The following is a 12,541-nucleotide window of genomic DNA, read 5'->3' as shown; positions in this document are numbered from 1 at the left end:
TGTGCAGTTGTTTTCCTCCTTTTCCAAAAGGAATTGTAATGGTCTGTTGTAGTATTAGACGATTCTGGTAGAGGAAGTGTGATCTGCAGAAATGTAAATATGAGATAATAGTATAATAATAATAATCTCTTTTATTAATCTCTTTTATAGATAATTGTGTAGAGTTAAACTTGAAGTTGTATTCTTTAGGATTATTAATTTTTTTAAATTTCAGGGGTTAATTCTTTACTAGATTTTTCAAAGACAGCAGCGTGTCATCAGTCTGTAGGACATCAAATTGAATCCCCAACCTAGAACGTGGTAAAAAGGTATAATTCCAGGAACCTTCTGAGTAATACAAATGGACCTTTCCAAAACAGCAGAAAATTTCTTCAGTTTGACAAAATGAATTGGGAAATATGGGAAAATAAAGAGCAACTTGTTGTTTATTCAAGTATGAATTGACCATACACCATTTAAATACACCATTTAAAGCATGTATGGAAGTATGGTTGTGTTCCTAAGGAGAAACTGAAGTCTAATATGAGGGTTAGGCTGAAGGTGCTTCCTTTGGCATGCTAAAATGACTGCTTAATTCCTCAAAGGAAGGCACCTGGCTACACTAGGTGTGGAAGCAAGGTGCTGTTGGTTAGACTAGGATATATCTTCATCTCATTGGATACCAAAGATAAGGTACTTCAACACTTTACCATCTATAATGGGGGTTCTTGTGAGGTTGTGTAGGTAGCTCTCTAGAGTTCAGTTTCAAATGACTTCTTAAGATTCAGCTGATTTTTTGTTTATTTTAATGGAGATGGTATTAGTGAGCTGCAGTATTTTGATTCTTAAAAAAACCTCTAATCTTGAAAATAGAGAGGACAGGCAGAAATATAAGAAAACTTACTGTACGTATTTTTTCAGAGTTTAAAAATAGCTGCAAGCTAGCTACAAATACTTCTGTTGCTTCTAAATCAGTTATATTACTGTATCTGTTCATATTTATGTGAATACTACATGCACAGAATACAGAGAAGCCGCTTGATTAGGGTTTTTTTGGGAATGATCATGTCTTTTGGAATGAGCTGTACTGTCACTGCAGTGAAGTGAGATTCATTTTTATAAACAAAGAAAACAAAAGCTCTTATTCCTGTTTGTGACCAGAAAAAACATAAGTTGTTTCATGCTCCCCCTTTTGGATTTTTCTGTCTAACCAGAGAGCTTTGTAGTTCTCCATCTTCTTCTAATTCTTCTGATGTCATTGTTGTGTCATTGGTCATAACAATTTGGTGGCTTGGGCTAAACTGAAGTGTGGAAAGCTTCGTAAACATGTGAGCAGCAGGTAAATTAATCTCCTACCCTGCAGTATTTGCAGAGGCTTTCAGAATGTTCGTTTTTCCTTTTTTTTTTTTTCCAATAATAAACACATTTGTATTCGATAGGAACCTTAATTTCCTTGATCAAGGAAGTACTTTTAGATATCTTCCTCCTCTTTTCCTCTAAAGAACAGTAGGCATATATGACACTAATTGTAGTCCATTGACTTAAGATGGACGTGTTATTTCAATAAACATAATTTTTTTAATTAGAAGTGAAAATAATGCACATTATTATGGTCACTACTACTAAATTTGTAGTTTAAACTCAGAGTACAGTACACTGACAAGGCCATGCCAATGTGCTCAATTTTAAGACTTCATAAAATTTAATGAACTGCCCCTGCCCCTCTGCCTTTTCCCCCCCACCCTGCCTCTCCCAAGTGCTCCATTTGCTAATTAGGTTCCTAATGTCTGTTAGTAGTTGAGGAGGTTTGCGGTGGTTTCCAGACATCACTGCTTATTCAAACTCACATTAAACCAAATTGGGAATTACATTTTGTGAGGTAAAGTCAAAATCCAACCCTGCAACGTATACAGAGTTCAACACCATTTTTACACCTGTAGTTACAGAATTGTTTTAATCTGCAAATGTGTTACCTATTGAGCAGCGTTCATGTGTCTCTCAAATTTACAGGACAATGTATTCTGTGATTTAAACTTAATATCATGAGCTCATTAAGAAATACAACAAACATGACAAACTGGGTCGGTCCCCTTTGCCCAGACTAGTTTATCATGTGAATTCACTTATTCACCACTCAAGTCATAAAGTTTCATAACTTATACCTTTAACTCTTAATCCATGCACTTGTGGTACATAAAAAACTGAAATCAGTTACCTAGCTGAGAGTGAGAGTGCTTCTCCTTCCTCATCTCTCACAGTGCAGGCATCCCCTGTATCACAGTGGGGAGCATGAAAGTCTGAGCAGTACAGCTGGTAACGAACCAACTTCAAAAGCTGGTTGTTTTTTTTTGTAAGCCAATGTTTGATGTCTTCCAGATTGGATGTTTGGCTTATGTAATTTCTATGAGTTAGTAGATTCTGATGAAACTGCCAAAGATGATGGCTGTAGGAGACAGCGATTTCCAGGTATCATGGCAGCATAATGGCTCTCTAGCTCTTTCTGGCCATCTGTCCTGCCTACAATATGCAGTCTGCTCCCAGAATGCATCTCAGGCCTTAGCATGAGCTCTGTTGACCAGAGTCTGAGCAAGAGCTGAGTATAACATTCTCAGTAGCACGATTTTTCTCTGCTGGTAAAACTTAAGATTTTTATCATGCTTTCTAAAATACTTATTTTTAAAGCTATGTTAGCCCCTTTCATAGAGCAGTGCTATATGTCTTAAAGTACTGTATGTACTTAGTGTTACTTGGCTTAAGAAAGGAAAATATGTGCAGGTATTTTAACATGCATATGATCCTCTGTATTATTCTTTTGGTGTTTGATAAGCGAGGCATCAAAGTAACATTCACTTGGGTTGCTTCAGTATTTGAAGAATACCTAAATGTAAGCTGTGGTATGCAAATATATTACCTGTCAAAACCCTACCATCTCAATTTTTTACATGAACTTGAGAACAGACTGTTTTATTTGTCCCTCTTAGTAGAAATATTTAACTTACTTCTTGCAGCACAGCTTAAGGTGGGAAGGAAAAGAAACATTTAAACACTGTTAGATTTTGATAAATAAGAAAATGGTTTGAAAGTACATTCTGATTTTCAGCAAGATCTATGTTGTACATGATATGAAAAATTAGCCACTTTTCATCCCCACCAGCCTTCCACATCCATTATTAGGTTTGAAATAATTTACCATTGAGTATAATTTGACTTTTTTTCTGTCTTCAAATTTTATGTTCCTTTTACTGTTTCCTTTATGTCATTATTGGCTCCTGTTTGGGTAATTGCAGAAATTGAGGAAATAAGAAAATGTGCTTTTTTTTTACTTAGAGAATGAATGCAGATGTAAATTCAATGGATTGGCCATCTTAATGAAAGGGTAACTCTGAGAGACCATGTGCAAATGGTGTATAAATGTCTGTATCATAAGTACATCAAATATTTGTACTATGATTTCTATGAAAACATCAGCTTCCATGTTGCAGAAGGGGAGATAAGTCCAGTTGTAAAATTGAGAAGACTAGATCTCAAGTTCCTGTTGATTTTAATACTACTCTGCCCCAGGGCTGTGCTCTCATCTCCTGGAAAACCTCTAAAATGAGACTGTCCTTTGAAGCAATTTAAAATAACATGTTAAGGACAGGAGTAAGAAAAATAAAGGACTCCCATCTAGTTTAGTAATGGCACGTGTTTTATTCCTCCCCAGGGCAACACTTACAGTTCTGGCATGATAGAGCAAGATGTGATGCTAAATACATTAATCATTAGTTCATATGTCAAACTTTGGTGCTGAGCATCAAACCAAGTAGACAACTTTTTTTTTTAAATTTTAAAGAGAAACACCTGAAAAGGAGTTATGACCAAAGTAACACATCTCAAGGAATGATTAGTACTTTTTAATTTTTGCTTTTTAATTACTGCCCTGGGACATGAGCAAGTGCTTTGTGTTCAGACATTCAGATGTCATTATAGTATTGTTCCTTTTTGATGCTTCTGCCCATTGTTAATGTTGATGCATGTATATTATATAGCTACATAGTTCAATTTTGAAGTCTGACTCAAAAATACATTTGCAGTACTAATGCAAGAAGCATCTGAAGAAAAATCGTAATTGAATAATTTGTGCAGCACTGCGTGAAAACTCAGTGTTTCACTAAATAAGATATTGAGAAGGGAAGAACACTTCAAAATAATTATTTTTACTTAATTGTTTCCACCTGTTGCTACAGAGAAGGGAGATACTGCAGTTCTTGCACGTGTTTTATGTGTAAACTATTCAGGTCCTACAGCATTAATTACTGGCTTAACACATCCTGGTTGAACAAGTTATAAGTAGCTATCTACCATTAGTGGCTGTAGTCTCAGTCTTCTCTAATTGACACCACTTCCATTAAGCAGGTTAATTTTGCTTTGTTTTCTTGTGTGGGTTTTTTTTTTCTTAGAGCAGTTCTACTGCATCCATTATTTTAAAATTAGTCAGCCCTCAGGAGGATGAGACTGGCCATGTCCTGCTTTGGTCCTTTATGTTCCACCACACTTCTGCTGTCCCATCTACATTGTAGGTAAAAGGGTGGTTAAGTAAAGGTAAAGAAAAGCGAAATATGTTTTCTCTTCTGTAGCTTTGTAAATCTGTGGCAGATTTACAGCCAGATATACCATATTTACATACACTTCTGTTCTAGATAAAGGAAAAAAAATTTATGGGTATATGCAATGCACATTGAAGTGTTGCCTAAAGATTGAGAGCAGAAAAAATTCCAGGCAAATTTAGTAGAGATAAGATAATAGAGCAGGTCTTTAATGAAGGCCTTCTGGTGTGAAGAGTACAGAACAGGTGTGCCCTGTGTCCAAGGGTTCCACAATTTATAGTCTGATCCAAGAACCACCCACCCCCAGGTCTGCCCCTGGGCACACCTCCCTGGAAATTGAGTTAGAGGTCCTAAGACCCCTTTCTTCCTCATCTTCCTCTTCTTCACATTATGTTCTGTCTTTGGAGCTTTTCCAAGATTCCAGGCTTGAAGGTTGCTTTGACTATGATGGTATCTTGTTGTTGAGGCCTGGGATATAAATGTTCTTAAACCAGAGGTGTTTAGTACAGTCCTACCTTGATAGGAGCCTAAACAAGCCTGAAGAATTTAGAAAATTTGATATGAAATGGGGAAATAGGGTTTAGTGACTGTTAACTACCATTCTAAAGTATGACAGACTATACAGCTACATTAAAATCTACAAAAGCTAAACATCCTAAAAATTCAAAGACATGAAAGTGTTTCTCTAAGTTTCTTGCATGCTAGGCAACATATAGATAGAAATGCTTATAATCAGTTTAGAAGAAAGTAAGCAAACCACGTAGACTTCTTGACCATGTGTTCCTGCAAGTTGAAATGTCACTTTGCAGGTTGAAAGTAATATGAAAATGAAGCTTGTCTTATAGAGAGTGCAACAGGTGTTTAGGATAGTACAGTTAGTCTACTGGCTGCTTTTGCAATACCAAAAGCCCACTGCTAGCAGTTTCAGTGCAAGTGGGCAGTGCAGAACTATTCTTGTCTCTTGAAAATTCTGGGTGTTAATTCTCAGAAGAAAGGATCCCATATGACCCATTATGAATAGTTCCTTTATTGCTGGTTCCTTCATTCTCAGTTCCCTTATTATCAGTTATAGCTGCAGATAACCACTTTCCTTGCCACTTCAACTTTTCAGATTCAGATACTGCTTTGCTTTTTCTGGTTTTTCCGGTCTTATAGGACCTCAAAGTCATCACCTTCTCAGAAACACTTCTCACTTTTTAAATTAAAAAAAAAATGTAATCAAATGCTAAGCAGAAACATGAGCAAATATATAAAGAAGAAAACTTTTTTAGTAAAGGAAGTTTTCCATAAAAAGACATTACCTATTGGCTGTCCAATCAAATCTTCTATAGCTGGGCTGGACCCAGAGTCATCATTGTGTATAAGGAAAAGGATCTGGCAAAAGCTGGCGAGAGGATCACAAAAGAGAAGTCAAACTCTGCCTGAAATGTCATCAAGAGCACATGTTTTGCTCTGATTGTGCAGTAGTTCTGTTGATGTCATATGGTTCATATCATCATTTTTCCTTATAGTTTTTTTTCTGATAGCTAATGGTGATGGTAAACATTCATAGACTGTCTTTATATTCATCTTATGATGTTTCTTAAAAAAACATGTATAATGCATAAGGTAAAAACTAACTTGTCTTGCAGATATTGTTAAGCAGTGGTAACTGCTCATGTTTGACCACTTTGTTTGTTTGACCAAAATGTTGGGGGTTGTATCTATTCTTGTGTAGGTATTTCTGATTTTCCATCTGCAGTTCCAAGTTTTGAATATGAATCCTATGTCCATATTGTGTCTGCTTTTTGAGCCTTTAAACGTTCTTTCTTTTTTATTCTTCAGTAAAATTTTACCTCTCCTTTTTGCAGGACCCAACTAGGATTCTAAACACAAATAGCAGCAGCAGCAGTAGTAACAGTTTTTCGAAGACCCACAAGTTAACAAAGGAGCACAAAGAAAAATCTTCTAAAGACTCAAAAGAACATAAAAGTGCCTTCAAAGAACCTTCCAGGGAACATAACAAATCTTCCAAAGAATCCTCTAAGAAACCCAAAGAAAACAAACCACTAAAAGATGAAAAAATGGTTCCTAAGATGGCCTTCAAGGAACCCAAGCCCATGTCCAAGGAGCCAAAATCTGAAAACACCCCAATCCTTGCCATAACCTGTGGGCAGCAGCAAGAAAAGAAGACTCTCACAAAAAGGCCCTCTGTGCTGGACTCTGATGAACCTTCTGCAAAAAAAAGAAAAAAAACCAACTCGGATTCGTTATTTAAAAGTTTTTCTAGCGCCCCACCACTGATTCTTACTTGTTCAGCTGACAAAAAACAGACAAAGGATAAATCTCAACTCAAAGTGGGGAGAGTCAAAATTGAAAATGATGCACTGGAAGGGAAGACGCCTACTCTGCCACCTTTTGATGATATTGTAGATCCCAGTGATTCTGATGTGGAGGAAAACACGTCCTCCAAATCTGAAGTAAGTGATTATTTGGTTTTGGTTTTGCTTAACATATGTTGAGTGTTCCTAGTCTTTGGAATTGTGTGTCGTATTTGTGTTTTCCAGTTCCTTTCTCCTGTCTAATGGTAGATTATCCAAACTGAAGGAAGTTGATTGGGATGTTCAAACTTGACGCATGTTTTGGTTGAATTGTATTGCCTATTTAAATCAATTAATAAATGTCAACATTATGATGAATGAGCATATGGGATCTGGCTATAAACAATACTGCTTTTTTGAGGTTCTTTTGCATTTCATGCTTCTTTTGAGACAAAAGGAAAGGATTTATTTCACACTCTAAATCTTTGGTTTGAGGTGTTAGAGGATTCAGTAAATCCAGGAAAGGATTGCAGTTATATTGGAGTTACTTGTTATTTTTTTGCTAAAAGAGGCAGTTCTGTGAACCATGTCAGTTTTGTGGAGGAGGAGGAGTTCCTAGCATATCACTCTGATGAGGAGAATCTATCCAAAATAGCAGACTTACTAAGAGGAAAGATTGTTTTTTATGGCAATTTGCTTTTCTGAAAATATTTGTGTACTCTGCCTGCTCATTTGTTTCAAGCATGATTTGCTTTTGATAATTAGGATTTTAATCATTCTGCTAGTAAACTTTAGTTTTCAGAAGCATCTTTTGTAGAGATATGGGTAGAGAAGGAGAGGTGTGATAGAAGCCTTGTATGGTGCCATTGTCTTTGCTTATAGCTAGGGGTAGTGTGCATGATAGAGAGGAATTCTTCCCTGCCTTGCCTGTTCAATTCTCTCATTTTTCTGTTTTCTGATTTGTGCCTCTGTTACTGTCATCAGATGCATAACCCTGCTTGCCCTCTTTGGAAGAGGCAATAAATGCCCTGCTGTGGGGAGGTGTCAGCATTAGGTTTTTACTAAATAGAAACTACTCCCAAGGGAGAAAGTAATTTACTTCTAAAGTGACCTTTTAATGACTGGCCCCTAAGAGCATGCAAAGGCTGTAAAATTTAGAAGGTATGAAATAGGACAGGCGCTGCTTTACAGCGTCACACTGGTGATATTCTGTGGTTGGAGTGGCATTCTCATTATGGCTTAGAACTTAACCAGTTTGTCTTTAAACCTGAAAATGTACACTCTTGCTACCCTTGGTGTGAATTATTTTTTCATGTCTTAAAAGAAACTGAATCTTCTATTTTAATTTATGTCACTATCCTTAAGACTAGCTACCTATCCTCAGTATTTAGAATAGATATTTGGATTTCCTGTTTATTCAAATAGGTGCCATGTAGTGGCACATATACTGTTACTGGCAGCAGCAATTCTCCATTTTTTTTCAAAGTCAAAAGAATTGAGAGGAGCAACTGCAATGTAACTGGAATTTTACAAATGCGGGCTCTATAGAGGTGTGTCCTGTGTAGCAACTTACAGATGATACATGATGGATATGGATGATACTTAAAACCAATCCTTTTTAATTGCTGATACATGTCTCCCTCTTTAGTGTCTTGCAACCTCTAACCCATTGCCAGTGGTGTAGTGGGTACACCTCTGTGTTTTTCATAGGTCGGCACAAATCCACTCCACTGCTGTTCATCCATCTACAGTTGATCTGTACGACCTAAGGATGTTCCTTAATTCTATACCAAAGCTCAAAAGCAGATTCAGTGTTTTCTAGGTCTGCAAGCCACTGTTACTGACAGTGTAAACTCCTGGAGTCTGCTCCAAGAGAAGCAAATCCTTGTGGTCGGGGCTCTTGTGTATTTTAACATTGACGTTCTGGATCATGGAACACACATGGGAGGGTCAGTGTGGTCCCCATCTGAACAAGTGAAAAAGATGTCTGCCACTTTTGGATTTTGCTCCTTAATAAATCAGGCTGAGTATGGCTCCAGTCAGTGATGGGCTACTATTTAGAAAGTCAACAGTATACTTAAGTTTAAGAAAAACTATCCAGAAAACATGGAATAATTCCCTGAGGTGCCTGTGGATTCACACGACTGTTAGTGCTGTGGGAGAAAGAGCGGGGCAACCTGGTTAATGAGAGTCTTCAAAATTTCACAAAGAATTGTTCCTTCTACATTGTACTAGTTTTAATCAGGGAACCTAAGGAAAGGTTACACAGCCAAGCAGTGTAATATAGGTGATTCTGTGTGTTGGAAAAAATAGGTTGAACTTTTTTGTATGTCTTGGTAAGTTTCTAAACATTTCAGGAAAAGAAGTAAATTTTACAACTAGATCCATAAATGGTATATCCTGTAAATATATTCATATTAAATAAAAAAAAAAAGTGAGAAGTTGCAACTTTACATAGAGAATAATGGAAGTGAAAGTGTGATAGTGCTTTTGCTATACAGAAACAGTTATTTCAAGTCTGTTAAGCTTTATGATATTAATCAACATAGTTGCCCGAAGCTGGGAAGATGCTTCTTCAGTGGCATGTCCTGGCATAATGCTGTAAAATTCAGTCAAATGTTATTTCTTACTCTGGTGCAGTTACAGTGGTGGCTATCGTAGCACAGATGAACAAAGAATGTATCATTATGTGGGAGTATATTCCTTAGTAGAGTATCCAGATTTATTCCTAAAATGTCTTTAAAAAATCAAAACTACAATACCCAATTCAGCAAATTTGGATTAGATATAATAAATCATGTTACAAATCAATACCTAAAAGAAAATTGTTAGGATACTACAAAAGTATTAACTTTGATTCAAGTGCATTTTTATGACATAGTGCAAACCTAATACTGTATGGATTGTTGTAATGAAATTATGAATAATTTTGCTAAGAATTTTGTAGTTTCTTCAGTAAGGGATGGTCTCATTCTGAAATATACATGTCCTGATATGATAACTGCTCTCTTTATTGGTACTAACTCACATGGATAACTGTGTATATCAAACATGATAAATTTGTAATAAAAGGTGCAATGTAGAGTTGAGGACTTTCTGCAAACCAAGTTTCTTTACTGTTGCTGGTCACACTGAAGAATTTTCAGAGTTAGAGGTAGTCCATGTCAATTGCAGAGGCTGGGTTTGGGATTTTAAAATAAGTATGACATTCTGAGAAGTCCTCATGGTAAAGGAATCTTACAAACATCATTAAACAGAGGTACTGTTTCGCTGAGTAGGTGCTACAGGATGGCAATGCTGCTGCTCCCCTGGTTTCTTTGGATATAGCCCCTGTTCAGTGATTTGGGGTGGGTTCTATCATATCAATTAATGGGCTAGAATTTCAGACAGAAAAGCAGAGTGCGCTCAACTCTTCTCAGTACTGCATCATGCTCTACCTAGTTCTGGGCATTCAGACTTGAAATACTGGCCTTTGTCTTGGAGTGGAGGGAGTAGAGGTTTAGCATCCTCTGAGAGAGGTGCATTACTCTTCGTGTGGTAGAGCATGTCTGCCAATGGTTAATCGACCCTCTGAGCGCTCCCTTAAAATTCACCTTTAAGAATCCAGATACTTTAGCGTGATGTTGCCTCAAGGGCATTTCAGAAAGCCAGACACTGTCCCCTGATGTCCCGGAGTCAGTCCCTTTGTGAGCTTCAAATGCCTTTGTAAAATCCAATGGAAATTAAGGGAATCATACCCTTGCTTAGTGATAAACTTTCTGCCCTTGTTTAATAACCTTTCTGTGTGTGACTCAAAGACTAAGAACACATAAGGTCATTCTTCTGTGGTCTGTTTGGCATACGCTGTGGTGTGGTTCACTGTTGTATTTATTTTAACTTAGATTTTCTGTTGACTTGGAGCTGTTGACCAGTGAAACAAGTGTCCATTTATCTTCATGCTGCTTTATTAAGTTTTACTTTTCAAATACATCTGTGATTTAAGTGTGTTGTACTTCAGTAATAGTGATAGACTTGGTGTTCAAAAGAGTGTGGGGTCTTTTTTGAGTCTCTGAGCTAGCAAAGCTCTTCGGTAGCAACAGGTATACTCAAAAAAGGCTGAAAAACTATTTTACTGGCTTAGGTATGAAGCATGCAAAGTTAAGGTACAGAGTGAAAGCATGCAAATTTGTGATTTTATTGAGACATAGGCATATTAGCGGCATCCACTTCAAAATTCCAAAGATTTTACTTTTAAATTCAGTTGTTGGATATTCTAGTTAAAGAAAACTCCAGCTGTTTGCTTGTTTGTGTAGGACAGTGCAGCAACGTGATTCAAAAAAGGACTTGACCTTGATTTTTCTGTCAGTCTGATCCATAAAATAGGATATTGTTGTAACATTTGTGTGAGCTGCAAACTGGTGTGTGAGATGGGGAAATAGAGAATTTTGGATCTGAGTGAGGCATTTTCCACTGTTGGAGCTGCCCCTTTTGAGCTGTGGAGCCATTGCAGAAGGGATTCTCTGATACTTCTTATTTAGTTATTATTGGCTTTGCTGGACTGGGTATGGAGGGAAAAATGGTACATGGGTCTTCATGAAGTTGCTGCAGCAGAAAGACACAAAGGAGATCAGGCAGATCATAAATACTTGTTCAGGTGTTAACAAATGTTCTCAGTGTACAGGCAGCAGTTACAGGTATTAAGGCCATCTTGCTGAGAACACAGCTGCGTGGGGCAGGACACGTCTCAAGGATGAAGGACCACCGCCTCCCTAAGATCTTGCTTTATGGTGAACGTGACACCGGCTGCCACAAGGACTCCCTGAAACAACATCTCAGCCTTGGCCATATTGATCTTCATTACTGGTCTACTCTGGCCTCCAATTGGGAGGTCTGGAGACACATCATCTATAACACTGCAGGTGCTTTTGAGAAAGCACGCAGGATCACTCTTGAGGAGAAAAGACAACGCAAAAAGAATCGTGTCTTGTTGATACCACCTAAGGAGACTTTCCTCTGTGCCTTTTACAACCGGACTTGTCTATCTCGTATTGGCCTTTTTAGCCACCAGCGCGCTTGTAGCAAATGTGGGTGGAGCCCTTCCGAAATCTTCATTCATAAAGCCTAGCCATGATGATGATGATATCCAGTTGCAGTGAACATGCATGACAGTGGTTTGGTGGATGTTTTAGAGAGTTCATGTTTCTCTGTTGGATGAATTTCTTCTTCTGGTGTGATTATTTTGCACCTGGTATGTATTGTTTTTTCCCTTCCTGCCTGTATATGTCACTGCAGTTGTATATGTCACTGCATTAGTAATAGTAGCGGCCTTTTGGCAGGTCAAAACCTATTGAAATACATACTGAGCAGAAATGGATGCTAGCAAAATGTGACAGCTCAGGGGTAAGGAGTTTCAGTTATTAGGAGCAGAGTACATTAGTATGTCTTCTGCCTTTGGGAAAAAATCACAGCTCTTTCTCAGGAAGGCCTTTACAGAGCAATGAAAATATAGTAGTGATCACACAGACTATACATTGCTACTTAATTAACCACTTGCATGTCCTAAAGCAGTCTTAAAGTTAGAATATGAGTACCTTTTTAAAGTAATCCATAAAATGCCACTTTGAATCTGGCACATGATCTATTAGTTTGACTATTACTAAAGTGGAAGAACATTTTGAAAACCCTCATGGCCTTATA

At 37.4% G+C, this 12,541-nt stretch overlaps 1 protein-coding gene across 4 annotated transcripts in view; it reads left to right on the top strand.

The window, feature by feature from the left end:
• Positions 1–12,541, top strand: part of MLLT3 (MLLT3, super elongation complex subunit) — a 117,908-nt gene that overhangs the window by 76,209 nt on the left and 29,158 nt on the right. For all 4 annotated transcript variants that reach the window (XM_027635087.1, XM_027635086.1, XM_027635084.1 and 1 more), the window contains one exon: positions 6,416–7,024. In XM_027635087.1, the coding sequence (XP_027490888.1) occupies positions 6,416–7,024 (609 nt within the window). The remainder of the gene's footprint in view (positions 1–6,415; positions 7,025–12,541) is intronic.

Source organism: Corapipo altera, unplaced genomic scaffold (genome assembly GCF_003945725.1).
Source record: "Corapipo altera isolate COAL_440 unplaced genomic scaffold, ASM394572v1 61411, whole genome shotgun sequence".
In the NCBI taxonomy this organism is placed as follows: Eukaryota; Metazoa; Chordata; class Aves; order Passeriformes; family Pipridae; genus Corapipo; species Corapipo altera.
The sequence above is the reverse complement of the archived record's forward strand: the minus strand, read 5'-3'. Positions and strand labels throughout refer to the sequence as shown.